This window comes from Lissotriton helveticus, chromosome 3_1, assembly GCF_964261635.1.
Source record: "Lissotriton helveticus chromosome 3_1, aLisHel1.1, whole genome shotgun sequence".
Taxonomy (NCBI): domain Eukaryota; kingdom Metazoa; phylum Chordata; class Amphibia; order Caudata; family Salamandridae; genus Lissotriton; species Lissotriton helveticus.
The window spans coordinates 1,931,588,732-1,931,607,837 of NC_136061.1; the positions used below are offsets into that span (position 1 = coordinate 1,931,588,732).

General features: G+C 43.7%; 1 protein-coding gene across 2 annotated transcripts in view; it reads right to left on the reverse strand.

The window, feature by feature from the left end:
* The window catches only part of SPG11 (SPG11 vesicle trafficking associated, spatacsin), a 573,976-nt gene that overhangs the window by 497,901 nt on the left and 56,969 nt on the right, over positions 1-19,106 (reverse strand). For both annotated transcript variants that reach the window (XM_078682963.1, XM_078682964.1), the window contains exons 5-6: positions 12,734-12,923; positions 12,364-12,501 (exon numbers count right to left, since the gene is read on the reverse strand). In XM_078682963.1, coding sequence (XP_078539089.1) covers positions 12,364-12,501; positions 12,734-12,923 — 328 coding nt within the window. The remainder of the gene's footprint in view (positions 1-12,363; positions 12,502-12,733; positions 12,924-19,106) is intronic.

The following is a 19,106-nucleotide window of genomic DNA, read 5'->3' on the forward strand; positions in this document are numbered from 1 at the left end:
AACCAGGTGTGCGGGAAGAGGATCTTTGGAGTGGGAGGAAGGTTTGAGTTTGGTAATGATATTAGTGATCGTAGATTCAGATACTGGACTAAAGTCACTCCACAAGGCATTGTTTTTAGCTGGGGTGATGAGTTCCAGAACGGGGCCAGGTTGGGAGAGAGCCGGGAGGGCTTGAGAGGGATTGAGAGGAGTTGATATAGAGAACAGAGGTGAGTTAGAGGATGGGGCGAGGGTGTGTTGGGTGGGGGGAGGTTGGAGAGAGAGCGGGAGGGAGGAGAAGGATAGTTCGATCAAGTTGATTTTGTCAGTAAAGAATCTAGCGATTTCTTCACATCTGTCGGTAGAGGCTAAAATTTTGGGAGGGCCAGTGGAAGTTTGTTTTTTTACAATGTTAAAGAGTTCTCTCGGGCGGTTTCTCGCCTGATCAAGCTGAGTCCGGAGAAAGGAGGCTTTTTCATTGAAGATATGTTTTTTGTATTGGGCTCTAGCGGCTCTGAGTAGAGCCAGATTTTCAACGGTCGGATGCTTCCTCCAGACCCTTTCAGAATGTCTAAGGGATCGTCTTTGATTATTTAGATCGGTATTGAACCAAGACTTAGGAGGGATATTTTTTTGTTGTTTGAATTTGATTGGAGCAATTTGGTCGAGGGCTTCACGAATAGAGTTATTATAGTGGTTAGTTAGATCGTTGGTGCTATCAGAGAGTGGAGGAAGAAGTAAGTGGTTCTTAATTGTCGATTTCAATTGTCCAGGGGGAATGAGGTGAAGGTTGCGTGTGGGTTTGTTAGGTAAAGTGATGGTGGGGGTGCTGCGAGGAACAGATCTATTCATGGTAAAAAGGATTAGGTAGTGGTCAGACCAGTCAACCGGAAGTATGTTAGATAGAGAGGCCAGATCACCGCTGGTCATGATAGCATCAAGGGTGGCACCTTTGTTATGGGTAGGAGAATGGCAGATTTGGGTCAAATTGGTGACATCCATGGTGTCATTGAATATGATGACCGCAGGGTCATCCTTTTTGTTCCAATGGATGTTGTAGTCACCGAGAAAGAGATTGTTAGAGTGTGAGAGTGACGCTTGGATAATAAGATCAGTCATCTCTTCCGTAAAGGGGATGTTATTACCCGGGGGGTGGTAGATCGAGTGCAGCCGGATGGAGGGGGAGTCAGGTATCGTGAGATCGGCGCAGAGGTATTCAAAGGATGAAGGATCTTGAAGGGGGACAAGTGAGATGTTAAGTTCAGTTTTGAAAATTAAGGCAAGTCCACCTCCTGTTTGTTCAATTCTATCTTTCCTAATGATAGAATAGCCAGGGGGAATAAGTAAGTCAAGGATGGGGGTAGAGTGGGCGGTGAGCCAGGTTTCAGTTAAGAAAGCGATGTCAATGTCTTCGCTGAGAATGATTTCAGCAATCTCAGTGGCATGGCATGAGGCGGAGCGGCAGTTGATCAGCATGCAACATAGGGGAGTTGGGTCGGGTGATTGTGAGGGAGGACAGGGGGGGATAGGTCTAAGTTGTTGGGGAGGTCTCGGGGAGGTCAAAGGAGGGGGGAGTCTGCTAGTTCCTAAGAGTACTGGGATATTAGATTGATGAATCAGTGGAGAGGTGGGCAAGGGTGGGGAGGGTGAGATGGGAGTGTTCGTAGATAAGTTACTTTCTACGGATGGTGGGTGAGTACCAGGATGCTGCGGTGAGGGCCTTATGTCCAAGTCGGGCGGGATAATTTGGGATGGATGGGTGTGAATGGGACTGGTTGTGTCAATATTGGAGTGGGGGGGCGTGTTGCTGTAGGTAAGCGTGTTAAGAGGACAGAAAGTGGGAGTGTTGTAGAGAGTGTCAATGGTTTTGGTAAGGAGGGAGATCTCGTTTCTGAGGGAGGAGAGTTCGAAAACTAAGGATGTGATGACCAGTTCAATATTGGGGGATGCCGATGTGTGGTTAGATATGAGAGGTGGGTCTGTATTTATTGGGAGGATGACAATGTTGGGGTTGGGTGGTGGAGGGGGACGGTGAGGAGGATGGGGGGGAAACCTGGAGGGGGGTGGCATTAAAATGTGGGGGGTATCATTTTTGTGGGGCAGAAGTGGACACGAGGAGAATGTGGAAAACTTGTACTCTTCAGGCTGACAGTTAGAAGAAGGTGGGATCGGGGAAGTAGGAAGAGGTGAACCAGTTGGATTGAGGGTAATCGGAGATATTAGGGAAGTGAGAGGAGGTGGTTGTGGAGGGTAAAAGGTGGCTGCTAAGGGGGTGCGGGGATGTGAGCCAGAGGGACGGAAGGTATGAGAGTCGTAGGGAGGGAGGAGTGAAGGAGAGAGAGTGTGTAAAGAGGGGGGTAGAATCGGGGGGTACATGGTAGTGGGAGAGGTGAGGAGAGAGTTAAGGGGGGGAGGTGCATGGGAGGGGGGTAATTAATGGAGCGTGGGGGAGCCAGGAGGTAAGGGGCAGAGGGAGAGTTGGTAAGGCAGTTGAGGGGTGGGAGGAGTGTGGGAGAGAGCTTGTAGTTAGAAGCGGGGGGGACCAGGGGGTGAGTGGGGGATGTAGGAGGCGTCATAGAAGGAGTGAGTGTTGAGGTGTATGGGGGAGGGATGTGGGAGAGGGGGGTAAGAGGAGAGACATGTGAGATAGAGCTAAGAGCATTAGGTATTGATAGGGGAGCAAGGGGAGGTGTGTGGGTAGCCAGGGAATTAGAGGGGGTGAAGGACTCAAGGAGGGGGGAAGGAGAATCAGAGGTAGAGAAGGGGGTGGGGCAAGAACATTAGAAGATTGTGAGATAAGGGAGTCATAGCAGGTTATAATGTTGAGAGCGAGAGAGGTAAGTAGAGATTGAGAATAGTCTGTTTGATTGAGGGAGGGGGAGGAGGGGGGAAAACAGAGAGGGGATATAATGGGGTGTAAATTGTCATTTAGAGTGGGTGGGGGGGGAGATAGAGAGAGGGGATAGAATGGGGTGAGGGAGTGGTGGATCAGAGCTCATACTGGAGATGAAAGTGGGGGAAGTCATTTGAGGATGTGAGGGAGAAACGGTGTTGAGAGTAAGTAAGGGAGAGGGATGGTCAGGAAGAGGAGATAGGAGGGAGGGTGAAATTAATGGTGAAGAAGGCGAAATGAGTTGAGATAAATCAGGGAGATGAAGTGAGGGGGTCTGGGATGTGATGGGAGGAGATGAAGAGGGCAGCGGGGGTGAGATGGGGGGGTTCAGGGATTGAGTGAGGGTTTGGGAAAACTTACAAAAGTGTTGTTCAAAGGAGTCAAGATGGTTTTCAGACGCTTGGATGAGTATGGTTCCGGATTTGAAGATGGAGATAACTACTTCGCCTGGGAAGGATGAGGATGATGTGGTGGAGAGTTTTAAACCGTAAGGGATAATATGTGAATTAGAGATAGTGAGGTGGCGTAAGAATATGCTTTTCCATTTGGATGGACGTTTAGTGAAGAAGACTAAGTTGGTGGTAAGTGAGGAATTAAGGTTGTTATGTTGATCTGCAAATAAGGTTTCTGGGTGTAGACGGAGCATTCTCTGTTTGAAATTCTTCTTACCATGTTTGGAGAGATGGGGGGGGTAGATGATGGACCAAGAGTTTGGGCCGAGTTTGGAGATGGGAGGGGTTGAGCTAGAGGGTGAAAGAGAGAGTGGAGGCATGGTTTGGAGAAGGGGGGGAGAAAGGGGGTAGCTAGTAGAATGGATCGTAGTGGTCAAAGAAGTGCAGCCGGGAGGTGGAAATAAATCATAGAGAATAATTCGAACGAGAACTTGAAGCAGAATACAGTGATATGACATGAAGGTGAGTTAAACGGAGCTTCAAAGTAAACAATGTAACACAATGTAAAAGGAACATCAAATATACACTAAAGCAGAATATATAACAACAAATTATACAGAAGGATAAGGTGGAAAGTGAAGGATGGTACAATGACATAGGCAATCTAAAATAGATGAATTAAAATTAAAGTTGAAATGTATAACAAATAGATTACAACTATATGAAGAAAATAAAGTGCCATGAGGAAGAGGGACATAACTTAATACACAATCAGTAGATAAAGAAATTAGAAATGGAAAGTATACAAAGTCAGCTGGAATGTACAGTAAAGAAATCACAAAAATAATCATGAATTGATTATAAAGCCTGCAGACAAGGGTGGGGCAATAGTGATCCAGACTAAAACAGCATACAATCAGGAATGCCAGAGACTACTGGGTAATGTTTGGAACTATAAGGTCCTCCCTAGAGACCCCACACCATATCTCAGAGAGGAAATTTCTACTGTGATAGAGGAGGTCCTAAGCAACGACTGGATCTCAGAACATGAGGTCAGTTTCCTGCAGCAAAAAGATCCTTACACACCTTCCTTTTATACGCTACCAAAAGTACACAAGGCTGCTAGACCACCACCAGGTTCTTGAACCTTTGTCACAATTTTGTGATTTGTTTTTTAAACCTTTGGTTTAGAGTAGAACAGCTTATCTCAAAGACACCACAGGGGTTCTTAACCTCCCGAGTGACATGGACTTCAGCCCCGATGAAGAGTACCAGGTGGGGCTAGACATAGACTCCCTGTACACCAATATTCCTCAGTTGGAAACCCTGCGGGTTGTGGAGGAGATACTTTTTGAGCAGGACTAGCAATTCTGTACCCCGAGGCCCTTCATTTTACATCTGGCTGAGATAGCACTCACAAAAAATGTCTTTCAGTACAAGGGTACTCATTACTTACAAATCCACGCACATCAATGGGGAGTGCCTTCGCGCCTAGTTTTGTGGGGTTGTATGTTTCGGACTTTGAGCAGAAATACATCTTTGATGCAGGGTATCCATGGACACGAACATTTGTGTCTGGAAACGCTTCATAGATGAGATCATCCTCATATAGAACGGAGACGAACAATCTATGAAAGATTTCATGCAATGGTGGAACACACGTAACACCTTCTTGCACTTCACCACAACCATCACGAAGGAGGGCCTCCCATTTCGGGACCTGAAGGGAAACTATCCACGAAGGTCTATCCTAAACCCACAGATAAAAATGGACTGCTGCAGTTTGGGAGCTTTCACCGCAAATCCCTGAAGGAGAATCTCCTGGTGGGGCAGTTTCTGCGCTTGCGCAGGAATTGTTCTGAACCTGAGAATTTCAGAGAAGAAGCAGCCCTTCTATCTGACAAACTGGACAAAAGGGGTTACCCTACAAGAGTGGTGCATAGAGCACAGAAAAGAGCATGGAACTGCCACAGGGAAGCCCTGTTGGAGAAAGTAGACCAGAGAAGAATACCACTATATCACTATGGACACATATAGCCTTGCTATAGTCAATACTGTCAGTCACTATTCCAGTTGACATGGTGTGACTGGAAGAGTCATTTTTCCATCAGCAGACTTTACTAGTAGGCAAACTCTATTTTCCTGTGTTTGTTCCAGCAGGGTCAATTTGAGCCTACAGCTCTGTTCATTTGGAAACAATAACGTTTTTTACACACAGTTCTGTTAGAGGAAACGCCTCTGCCTAATTCTGTAAATCCACTGATTATACAGAGAAGGCATCACCCAGTGCCAGATAATCCATTATGGGGGTGCTTATTATTATTTTTCCTCTGAACTACCCATTTTAGAATAAACGTCAGTAGCCACCACACTCTGTAGTCGATGGCACACCGACAAAGCAGCGCGCAAGTTACCGCCCTAGTTTCGGCTTCCTTGTGTGTGACGCAATACGCTATGCTTGCGTCATACGCTACCCACATGACAGGAAGCTATCCTTTATTTCGGATATCGGTCCTCCACTTGGCCGTGAACCTACGCAGCACCCCGAGAGACCGATTTGGTAGCGGCTGACCACTCTTGATGAAGTAAGGAATGTTTTTTTTAAGCTGAAATGGAGGGTTGTGTGCACACGTAGACTACGACTGGGGGAACAAGCAGTCTATTTTGGTGCCTTGTGTGTTATATGTATGGGCGAGTGGCTTTACTCTTAGACCATTCTGCAACAGCATCATGACATACTAGCACTATGAATCAGACATGCTTGTCCTACCAGTACTTACCTTACGACCATTTCTCCTCACAGTGTGTGACTACAGGGGGTCACCCTCTACTCCCGGGCCCTTTCTAGCGCTCAGCTCAATAAACTCGGTAAGGTGTGCCGAGTCGAGGGATATATGACACAGATATATGTAAATGTACAGGAATTTATATAGCGCAAATCACCAAGCGGTTTCTAAGCGCTTGCTTAGAGAACCCGTCCTGGTATTCCCCTGTGAGATAACCCCGGCAGGGTATCCGCAAGGTGAAAGCCAGGCATCCCGCTGCGAGGGGCCGTTGTGGAGATTAAGCAAGCTATTGCCCAGAGTCGCAGAGTGTGAACCCGTGAATCGAGTAGGCACCGGAGCGAGAATTGTCGAGTCCATGGACATTTTAGGACTCAAGACCCCGCCGAGCCGGGAATTGAACCCTGGTCCCGGGCTGACCTCTGCTTCCAGGTCTGCCTCCTCTAACCAGTGAGCCACACTTCTCCACATAGCACATTTAAGGATACGCCTAAGACTGAGTACGGTGTGGGGCATGTCGTGCCAGCACAACTTTATCTTGATAGATGTATTCACTATAGCAATGATACATAGGCACAGTATGTTTGGATATAAGACATTCACATTGAGTGTTCATAATTTAAGAGATAGGGCCAATGTCTGCCCAAATATAAGGCTGTATTATCTATATTTTACAGAACACCCATGTCACACCTAATTGGTTGTTTTTATGAAGTTCTCACTGAGAGCACTTGTCCTTCACTTGTATTATTTATGTTTTTGTTGGTTTACTTTTTTACAGACTGTTTTTATTCTTTCCACTTACAGATCTCATAGATGAGTAAGTGTACTGGACTGCACCATACTAACCGGTGGAGTAACACTTAGTATAGTGGTAATACCAGGGGTATATGTGACAACAAGGAAAATTAGCAAAGGGATCCCGTTTGTCCTGATGAATGCTGGTAGAGAGACGGAAGCCGGCAGAAACAGGTTTACCTCTATGCAGAACAGAGGGGTGGAGAGTACATAATTCACTCAGCCACCACCATCCGAGGGTATTTTCTCACTCTTTTTTTACTCCTGACAAGGGAATCAAGGAATAAAATTGTTAGGCTGATAGCTCTTAGTCCGTTTTAACACTAATCGTCTGGACCTGTTTAGGATCCTTTTCTTTTCCTGTTTCTAATTGTTTGTATTGTCTCTCCCTCCCTATTGCTCCGCCTCTAGCGTTGGTCTGCGCTCAGCCGTTTAGATGCAACCCTATGATGAAGCATGCCACAACTTGTTGTGGGTGAAAGGCAGTTTTTACAAAGTGAATGTGCTCCAGGCATAACTTTATATATACTTAAAATGTGCGACTTGTACTCCCCTTACTTCCTTTTGTGTATATATTACACTGTGATCCAACAGAAATTCCTATGATCAGCATTTTCTTGGTCTCCAAAGGGTGGGTAGGTCAATTCAATATAATCATTCAAGAGTTTATTTATTTTTAGTTTGAGCCTGGGCAGCAAATGTGCTGGTCTGTGAGGCATGCTGTATTAGGAAAAGGACTTGAAGCTCAGCCCACTCTCTGCCCATATTTTTCATTGGCTTGTGTCCTTGTCCTTTGTAAATGTTGTCTTCTGATTAATTAACAGGCTTGATAGTCCCTCCTTAGTATTGGTTTGTCTTCATTTGTAACCTTCCTTGCGGACTGGCCCTTTTACTGTTGTTACAAGGTATGTCTTATTTAGTCTGTAAGCACCATTTTCTTTATTGAGTCTCTCCTACTGCAGGCACGACACGCTTTCCAGCAACATTTAGCGCACCATGGGCGCTTTCACTTTCCAAGCAGCTCAGACAATAGCGACCGCTTCTTTGAAGTGAAATTGGTCTCGCATTTACAAGAGTTTGAGCTATTGGCATTGTAAATGACAATTTACGTGTTAATTACCAAATCGGGTAAATAAAAGGCATTGTCATTTACAATGCCAATAGCATAAACTCTCACAAATGAGATCTATTGCATTGCATTGTAAATGCTTTTTAATATTTATAAATATTCACAAGTTGTTCTGGCATTAGAAACCTGAAGAAGATACTGTGCCCCAGAATAGTTGGTGAGATCAAAGTTAGTTGGTAAGACTATCGCTGAAAGAGTCATATGTTTAAAGCTTTTCTAAAACATATGCACTTGGTCATCTAACAAAGATCAGTAGGTAAAGAATTTCAGAGGTCGCTGACCTGTGAAAGGAGACCTGGTACATCTTCTTAATCTTAGGTCCCACTAAGAATGAATGACAGGTTATATCCATGAGGGTCCTATTCAGGTGAATGAGTCGACTTGGCAGTAAACAAATGAGCTACCCAACCCCTTTGCTTAGCCTTTGTGAATAATTTTGTATCATTGCGAAAAAAGGTCAATACATTTTCATCAAACTATGACAATGTTAGGCTGGCCAATAAACAATATATTTTAATAAGAAGGTTAAGGGTAATCATAATGTATTTCAGGGCTTTAGTGAAGGACAAGATTTTAAATGATGCCTATTTTCCATTTGGAAGAGGGCTTGAATAGAGCATGGAGATGTGGGTAAGTATGTTTGGATAGTTTAGGTAGTTCAACATAGTTGTCTTGATGGCATCTGGTGGTTAATGGCGTATGCTTGATGGAGGTCAGCCGGGATCAAAATGTATTTAATAGTTAACTCTAGTCTAGAGGAATTAGGTGAAGAGGTTGTAGCTGTTGAGTATGGGTCAAATGTGCCTGCGCCAGGGTTGTTCTGTGATATTGTAGATGGAGTAGTGGAAGAAGGGAGCAGTGAGGCATTGGTAATGAGTGGTTGAGCTCGGGTTAATTATGGAATTGCAGCAACATTTTCCTTGAATCTTTTTCAGGTTGTGCATACTGTGTTTACCAGGCATAATTAAATTGCCTTTCTATGAAGAAAGCAATAAAATATACCTCAATTAGACCAACTAATACTTTATGGGCAAGAATCAAACACACAAGAATACTACCTGACACTCCAACATCAAGTGATAGCCTAGAATTATCTTTTGACTTAGCGTAATGTACACATGCCAACAAGATTAGATTGCTCACCAGGTTACTTCCTTCCGGACTTGATCAGGCAGTAACACAGTACAATTACTCCACTTCAGCTACAAACAAGCATTGGAAGAATACAACATGGACTAGACACAAGTGGCCCATCGGAAACAAAACCTGGGACAGGCGACCATGACATAGGACATGCACATGGCCTAAAACCCCAACCCCACATTACAAACTATGAGACAGAGATGACACCCCCTCTCCATACACACAGAGGTCTGTCTGAAATGTCACAAAGACCCATTCCTTCTTATGGAGCACCGCCAGTAGCGCAATTCTCACCCTCCAAGCAACACACCCTCACCAAGTGTGATTCTTGAATAGTCCCCACTAGGAATCCTCCGCTAAAGGAATTACATCTGCCAGCCACAGTCTGTTTCAGTGCCAAGAGGCCAAGTAATTGGGGAAAGCTGGGGTATATATAAATACCCAGAAACAAAACAGATCATCACCAGCTGCTTTTGTCAAACTTATTCTATAACTCTGTACCCCATGCATATACATATCATTCATAACTTCATGTTCTCATCTTCTCTAATTCTAAAGCACCTCCCGAGAATCACTTTGCCTGGGCACCAGGCCACTGAACTCTATAAATGTACATCATAATGATACCAGACAGGGAAATCAAAAACACTTTTGAGGTTAGCGCTATTATTGTCTAATGGTACCATTATAATAAACCTAAGACAGAATGCTGTACATACACTACATTTACGTGCATATTCAGTTAAGACTTTAAATATTATGAACGTTAGTGAAAATATGGAGGATATTTTTCGTAGTGATAATCCATTAAACATGCAGAGCTTGATTCAGAATTCCTAACTTTATCGTCAAATAATCTGCGAGTGCTGAACAGGCATTGTGATTACCCTACACAATTTATTTCACCATAATACCTCACAAGGAACTGGGTGCGTTCTAGATATCAGAGTGTTTCTCAAAAGAATTCCCTATGGAGCCAAGGTCTGATTTACTTGTGGCTTCTGTGTGTTAGTACCCACCATTCCAGGAGATAAAGCACTTGTTGATCATTCGCGTTTTGTTGCGGTTAGTCTATGTTTGACTTTTCCATGTATGGCAAGTGCCTAAAGGTCTTGACTTAGGTCTGCCTGTAGGTCTCTGCACTCAGGGCATTTCAATCTAAACTCAGCTCTGATTGTTGCATCTCACCAATCATTATAGGCTTGTCTTCCTCTGTGCCTAGCGCCTGCCAGTCTTTTCTCAGCTCTCAATGCTATATGCCTCTAACAAGTACCACTCGGCCTATGTTTAGTCTCTATCCCTAATTCAGTTCCTGACAGTCTGGAATCGTCCTGCCAGGTCTCCCTGGTGCATTTCGGTTTATAGCGCCTACCAGCCCAGGCTCAGCTCTCCCTGTCACATGCCTTGTGGTAAGTTATGTATTGTAGTTCTCTTGTATTAATAAAGCTTGTTTATTCTGTACTGTGAGGTAGTTCTAATCTTTAGGAGCCTTGATTTCTATTTTATGAACCTTACTACATGCCTGTATCTGCCAGTCCAAGTTCAACTCACTCTGTTGTGTCATCCTGGTGCTCTTGTCTAGCCAAGCATACGTTCAAATCTCTATGGAGGCCCCTGTATACATAGTCAGTACCTTCCAGACTAGCTTCAGCTCCGCCTCATACTACGTACATTTCTGTCCAGACTTAGTTTTGTCTGCTGCCTCAGTACCACAGTCTAAGCTTAGCTATTCCTTGTGTACCTGTGTAGCCATCAAGCGGCATTCTGAGCTTGGTCCCCCTGGTGCATCTCTAATGCCAGTATCTGCAAGCCCATACCAACCTCTTCCTGTTGTGTGTCCGTACCCTATGATAGCCAGTGAATACTGCGCTCTCCCTGGTGCATCGTTGAACCTAACACCTGGCAGTCTACGACTATTTCTCTCTGGCACAATTCTGCTCTGTACACAGTCCTTACATTTCTAGGTTCAGAGGGTCCAGCTATGTCAACTAACCCAAAGGACAAGAAAAACAAAACAAATTGTCACTAAACCAAGAGGTCGACTAATTCAATAAAATTAATAACATTACTAGAATAACCGTGCCTCCACTCGACCTAGATTTCTTAAAGTATAAATAAAATATAGATTTAAGTTAAGCCGGGGGATGGGGGGAGCTTAGTACACTAATGATTCCACTTCCGGTATTTGAGTTTGACCCCCAAAAACACAGGTTAAATCCGGGCGAATGTACTCAGCCTTGAAAAAACGAGTATCGGGGAGTTGAGTAACGAATATCTGTTTTGTGTCACAAGTACCAAGCAACCCCATAGGTGGACATGAACTCTACAAATATGACTGTTATTTGTTTTTAAATTTACTCCACAATAGGGCATAAGTCAGATATTAAGAGGGTGCTTGGGGTCTAGTGTGAGTGACTTTGCGCCATCACTATCAGTGTTTAAGAAGCAGCACATCGAGGTTTTCAAAGGTGATCCTAACATGACTGTTTCCAGCATTATCAATCTTTCAGTGACATCTGACTGAGTCTGAACCAGCCCTGCCAGCCTTTCAGACGAAAATCGTGACGGACTCTTTCTCAGTACTGCTAGCCTGCCAATGGTAAGGCAAACAAATGATAAGCTCTGCTTTAGTTCCGCTTGCCTTTCAGAAATTATTCGGATTGTTGAGTGAATTGCTAGTAAGTTGCATCATACCATGAGAAATACTTTAACAAGTCCGGCTTTTTAGGCAACAGAAATTTGTCTTCTGGCATTTGTAACTTTGATTTTTCATTTATAAGTGTGGGCTTGCAAGTGTCAATATGTGACGTGCTATATGCTAATAAGCCATAATGGGCTGTGGTATCGCACTTGACATGAGATCGCTAAGAAGATATGTGACTGACTGGTCCCTATACCTAGCAACTATTCAGAAGCGGGTTAGGGAGAGATACAAGACAAGTAAATCAAGTATGGTTAATGTAAGCACAAGGATTACTACAAGTATCGACAAAAGATAACTGAGGCAAAAAGCAAACACGTACTTAAGAGGCTAGGGAACTTGAACGCAAAGGTTCCAGGAATGCAGAATTTAGTGAGGTTCACATGGATATTATAATTGCCAAACAAATGTACTAGCCACTTGGGGCAAATAAAATAATCAAACCCCTTAAGCTCAATAAATTGTAGTTGCCATTAAAAGTAGAAGAGGAGACATTTATAGGAATGTAAGCTTTGTTCCCATTGGCAAATCTCGGTACCCATTACCTGTCAGGCTGAAATGGTAACTTCAGAAGGTTCATATTATGATAGGAACAGGTCAGATCTTCTTCATCCATCCCCACCGGCCGAATCATAGAGCTGGTATCTGAAGATCTCTTGACTAGCAACTGATCTGGATACTGTCTGTACACAAAAGGGAAAATTACACTGGTCATGATCTCTCTCCTAATATTTATGTTCACCCAGGCTTCTAAATGTAGGTCAAATAATGCTAATGTACAAACACAACCAAGTTAAGATTTCAACCTATTAAAAGGACGTAATATGCTCATATATAGGCTGAATCAGCACAAGAAAAAAAGCTCCCACATGCAGTATATTTACCAGCTAGGAAGAAAGTAAACTTCTGACATACCTGAAGTGGACATTCAAATCCAGAGCAAGGACACTGTCTGAGCAATCAGTTATCACCGCCATGCTAAGGTCGTGAGACACTTTCAATGCAGCAAGAAGTGGCCTCAAATTCTTCTCCTTAGGGTTGAGTGCTTGGTAGATGGTCAGATCAACCTGTGCCAAAAGCATTCCATCCACCGGATCAAAGACATCTGTGCAGCATAAGTTAAGGAAAGAGCACTATACATTCATCCTCGCAAGAGGATATATAGATGCCAGACTGGTGTGACTTCTGACAGCTAGTCTTGTGTGGCAGACAAGCAGACACAAATTACACCAGTGGTCAAGATGGGGAAGAAGAACTACAGACTTATTAATATCTGCCACAAGCCCAGGAACTCTAGAGAAATCTTCAGAACACATAGATGCTGATATGACATTAAGGAGTCAAGTGGGATTTGTGGGAGGCATTTTTTTTCGTTAAGTGGCCTATCCTGCCATTCCTTTTTGTTATATCTTAATAATGTCATGTGTTTCCTTTAAATATCTAATGTTGCAATGCAATGCCTACTGGATTCTAGAATGTGGAATCCAGGTGGCAGATGAGAGAAAGGTACGGTTACTGAAGGAGTTGGTCCTTGGTTGCCTATGGGGTTGAATTAATGAATAAACCTTTTTATACCACAATCCACTGTACCTCAAGTCATTTCAGTGGCCACGAGGATGGGATCCATTTGAAGACTTACAATGCTGAACTTATGAAGATTATACCGGATTTATGAAGATTTTACCGGTGGAAATCTACCTTCAACCCCTAAGGCTGACAGTTATGAACTTACAAGGTACCTTTTGAACCCACTGTTAAAATTCGTTTTCTGCACAAATTTTTTTTTCACCTGCTTGCAGTAATATCTTTTCATCGTTTTTTTTTTTAACAACTAATTTTTGGGAGTTTTGTTCCATTTTAATCTCCTGAATGTGAATTCTGTTTTTGAACTATTTAAGTGACACGTTTTTTTTTTCTTAAAATAAGCAACTTTGTATTTTGGATCGCAGTCGCGTTTACAATAACACACCACTTATAACTTTGATGATCGTTACCTCAAGATCGTTGTGGTGTTTGTTTATGAATATCAGCGCGCTCTGTTGATTTTCAAGCGCATCCATACTTCACGCGTTCTTTCAGCATTCTGCTACACGCGTCACAACGCTGAGTAACGTTGTGCATCATCGCGTCTGCACGTTCTTGACGCATGGCAGCCATCTTCAATTGCCATGACAACCACACGCTAAAGTGAATCTCGGCGACTCGCATGCCGAAAATTTCGTTTCCGCTTTAACAAAATTTTGCTGCATCTGGACGATATTGTGAACCATAAATAACACGATCTTGGGAACAATACAATCACACAACAGTTACAGCGCTACAAACGATCATTAAAGAAAAGCTTCGTTTTTTTTAAAGGAAATTTTTAAGGAAATCTGCAATCTACTACTTCTCTGCATACAGTGATAAAGCAAGGTGAATTTATATCACTTTATTCAAGTACTATGTACAGTAGAATCAGATAAAATGGAGTGGATTTGAACTATTTCAACATATCCAAGCTGACATCGGTGACTACATTATTTATTTTAGTTATTTTTTTTACATATTAGTGAATGTTTTAATGTTTAATAATTAATTGAAGTTAGTTATTATGGATGTTAACTCTTCTGTTACAGCTCCTCCCAAATTTTTACAAAGTCCTGGTCCCCCTTCCATGAATTGGGAGGATTAGTCCGAATCATTTGAAACCTATCTAGAAGCTATTGGGGGGGATGTATTTTTACCATCGAGAAAATTAGCTTTACTAAAACACAATTTAGGTGTAGAAGGAAGGAAAGTTCTAAAAACCCTACCTGTGATAAATCGTGTAGTTTCCACTGTTGTTGACACTGTTGATGAAGGTAGTGAAACTAGTGAAACCAGTTCCAATGACGCATCCATAGATGTTTAGGTTTCGCCTGGCCGAAGGCTGCGCTCTGCGCAGCTTTTCGGCGCAGGCGAAATCCTAATGTTTACTATATGGGCTATAGGAACGTCCCCCGGCTACCATTGGCTAGCTCCATAAATGGAGGCTAGCCATTGGAAGCCGGATCTGTCCGTCAAGGCCGGACCAGATTCGGGGGCGTTCCCGCGATTTTTTCGCTCTCCGCCTCTGCGATGTCGTCATCGCGGCCGTGGGCGGGGTTTTTTTTTTGTGCGTCCATGTTTGTGTTCGTCATTTTGCGGCCGCCCGCCGCCCGAGGAAGTCCAGGTGAGTGCTTTCCTTGCCCCCTCCCGTTGTCCGTTCCTTTCCCGCCCCCCCTCCCGCTGTCCGTAGGTGTTTGTTTACGTCTGGCATACCCAGGATTTGCTTACTCTGTGATTGGTTGAACTTCCCTTGATAGCTCCGATTTCCCTATGTTTCCTATTATCCAAAATGTAGTTACACGTGTAGCTTGCAGGCAGGGTTAGATGCCTGGTGTGTCTGCCACTGAAGTCTTTCTCATAGCACAATGTACGCACCTATTGCCTCCCAAAGACTGTATTCCGGTGGCGTGGGAAGTGAAGACGGGTTTTAACAACATGACCACCAAGCGAACCGTCAAAATATCTTCATGTAAATAGTGTGAGCAATTCATATTTTGTGTATGTTAATGACAGACTTGCAAATTGAATGCAATTTCTGTGACGTAAATGTCCCACCCCCATTTTTTGTTACTTAAGCTGCCTAGCGTTAGAAAATTACAATATATTTTTACATACGGTGTCAGTTGTTGTATTGAATGTTACTGTTACCAGTTTAATTTTTAGGCACATCGTGCCACATTTTTACTCCTTGCACTGACGGAACCGCAACGGAAAGCAGGCGGTTACACAAGACCACTTGTATTTAAAGAAGCGCTGCTTTCATATGCAACTCTGGGGCTGGTATTGCTGTGGGAGGGGGGATGGCAGCGCCAGAAGCCCCTGTGGGGAGGGCAGTGCACTGCAGCTCGTTCACTGTTGGCATGCCGTGGCACGCGTGTTTAAGGCTCTCTGCCTTGTATGCTCACACTTCTGTTATCTGGTCAGCCGTGTGGGTATTTCAGTCTGGTTGAAAATACTGCAGCTTCAGGTGTCTGTCTACGCTAGTGAAAGATCTTTTGGGTAGAGCGCAGTTACACGTGTAGTTTGCAGGCAGGGTTAGATGCCTGGTGTGTCTGCTTCGCGTTTTATCCTTCCATGTAATTTAATTACTGTGGCATTCTGCCTATAAACAGCCCTTATTTCACAGGCTAATTTCCGTTAGGTGTTCAAGCTTCTCTAAGCATTGCCCTTTGAGATAATGTCCAGAGGTTAGTTTTACATGCACTGCTTCGATTGCATGCTATATAATAATCATGCCATGTTTTTTTTTTTTAGAAAGGAACAGTTCGTGAATGACTGTAGATACTACCCAGAGTCACTCAAAAGGAGTTTGATTTAATTACTCAATGCGTGACTAGTTGTCCCGTTTTCCTGCAGTATTATATACTCATTCTATTAGTTTTGGCCAACTTTATAGGCATTTTAAAGATAACAGCTTGTGATGAGCAGAGATCTGTGATGAAGAGCCCCCCGACCACCCCCCCCCAACCTCCTCTGTCCCAGAGATCTACTGGCTTTTATGTGTAAATGTGGTTAGCAGGAGTCTGACCAAACTAGCTGCAGAGGCCCCATGGGAGAGGCCTGGCTCCTCGCTGATACCAGGCAGGCCCAGGAGCATATTGGGACTGGAGTGCGGATGGCAGGTGACCATATGTTCTGTTCGACCCCACTTATCACAATCCCAGCAATCTGTATCCCTTTGCTGTGCTTACAATACATGTTTACCCTCGCAGCATGCGCTTTTAGCGTATCCCTGCCAACTCTTGCTAGTTTCCTCCTCGCACTGGATGTTTTAATACCATCTGTTATAAGTGTGCTTAGAACTGTAAGGCTTAACCGACAAGCACAATTATGTATGCTGACCATTGTATACATTGAGGTACGATTTGTGCAATTTTTCTCTCAGGGCATTTTATTAATACTGTCGGACTGAAATTGACTGTGCAGCCTTTTCCCCACAGTTTCTTGCCAGGGTTTGTCCACAACTCCTTCGCAGCGGTTCCTTCTGGTTGGGCATCCCAACGCGCTTTCAAGGCAGCTCAGCTTTCTTTAACAATTACATTGGTGCACGATTGATGTGTGCATTTATATTCCAATGTGCACTGCTTACTAAAGGAAGCACATTTGTTATATTTTCTGGCCAGGGAGGCACATATGATATATGTACTTATCAGATCCGTTTATTGTTGCCAATTATGTATACATTTCCTTAATTGTGTGTTGTTTCTACAGCCATGTATCCCAGCGAAGCAGTTACATTATTTCTCCTGTCGCCAAAGAAACCTTGGAATTAAGTGACAGCTTATTAATCATTTCAATACTTAACTTCTCTACAAGAGAGCTTAAAAATATTGGCAAAGCCAATAGATCTGCCTAAACGTTTGTTTCTGTTTGCCTCTCCTGGGCCCTGTTCCTTTCCACCCACTATAGTTTTAGGGGTGTGGGTGTTCTATTATTAAAAGAATATTACTGTACCTACCCACTGCTGCTGCTGGCTTTTCGTTAGTGTACTTTTACAGTTTCCTTGAAATACCATGTAATGTTGATTCCCTGTGATGGATTAATGATCACAATTAATGCCTTGGTTTCATACTGGAACTGGTTAATGTGCAGAGTGGTGAGTGCAGAGTGGTGAGTGCAGAGTGGTGAGTGGTGAGTGGTGAGTGCAGAGTGGTGAGGGAGTGCAGAGTGACTAGGGAGTGCAGAGTGACTAGGGAGTGCAGAGTGACTAGGGAGTGCAGAGTGACTAGGGAGTGCAGAGTGACTAGGGAGTGCAGAGTGACTAGGGAGTGCAGAGTGACTAGGGAGTGCAGAGTGACTAGGGAGTGCAGAGTGACTAGGGAGTGCAGAGTGACTAGGGAGTGCAGAGTGACTAGGGAGTGCAGAGTGACTAGGGAGTGCAGAGTGACTAGGGAGTGCAGAGTGACTAGGGAGTGCAGCGTGACTAGGGAGTGCAGCGTGACTAGGGAGTGCAGCGTGACTAGGGAGTGCAGCGTGACTAGGGAGTGCAGCGTGACTAGGGAGTGCAGAGTGACTAGGGAGTGCAGAGTGACTAGGGAGTGCAGAGTGACTAGGGAGTGCAGCGTGACTAGGGAGTGCAGCGTGACTAGGGAGTGCAGCGTGACTAGGGAGTGCAGCGTGACTAGGGAGTGCAGCGTGACTAGGGAGTGCAGCGTGACTAGGGAGTGCAGCGTGACTAGGGAGTGCAGCGTGACTAGGGAGTGCAGCGTGGCTAGGGAGTGCAGCGTGGCTAGGGAGTGCAGCGTGACTAGGGAGTGCAGCGTGACTAGGGAGTGCAGCGTGACTAGGGAGTGCAGCGTGACTGCAAAGTGCTAGGGAGTGCTAGGGACTGCAGAGTGACTGCAGAGATTAAGCTAATGGCAATGTAAATGGCAATGCCATTTATTTATCTGTTTTCAAAACCAACACATAAATACAAATGTTGTCATTTACAATGCCAATAGCTCTAACTTTTCCAAAGGCGAAACCATTGCATTGTAAATACTTGTTATTCTGATGCTTTAAAAGTTTTAGAAGAAAACTATGGGAAAAAAACTAGCATTGTGGTAGAAAGGCATAAGTTTTTCTCCAGGGCACAGGTGCAAGGAGAAAATGTTCAACAATATGAGGCTTGCTTAAGAACTTTGGCTATTACCTGTAAATTTAAAGATTTACACGAAGAGATAATTCGAGATCAATTTATTAATAGAATTAAAAACATCAAAATTCAAGAACGCTTACTGGAGCTTAAAAATCCTTCATTACAGAAAACTCTTGATACTGCTAGGAAAATGGAAAACACCTCTCATTATGTTAAGGGATTAAGTTCCATACAACAGAAAGACAATGATGAATCCAGTAGTGTTAGTGTAATAAACAATGGCAAAAAGAAGACTGATTTTAGAACTGATAACAAAGATGTGAAAATTAATTATTCCAAAAACAAAAGCAATTTCAACAAGCGGGTTTGTTTCAGGTGTGGTAGTCAAAAACACACTGCAGATTTTAATAAGTGCCCTGCTGCTAAAGTCACTTGCATCAAATGCAAAAAAATAGGTAATTTTGCTAAATGGTGCAGAACTGGTGATAATAGTAATTGGAAACGTTCTGTTAATCTTGTTGAACCCCAAAGTGATAGTGAGGATGATGAAAGTGAAAACCATAGGACAGAAATTGAAGTGATGGTTATACATGATGATTCTGTTTGTGATATTTCTGAAGATTACCAACCTCCTAAATG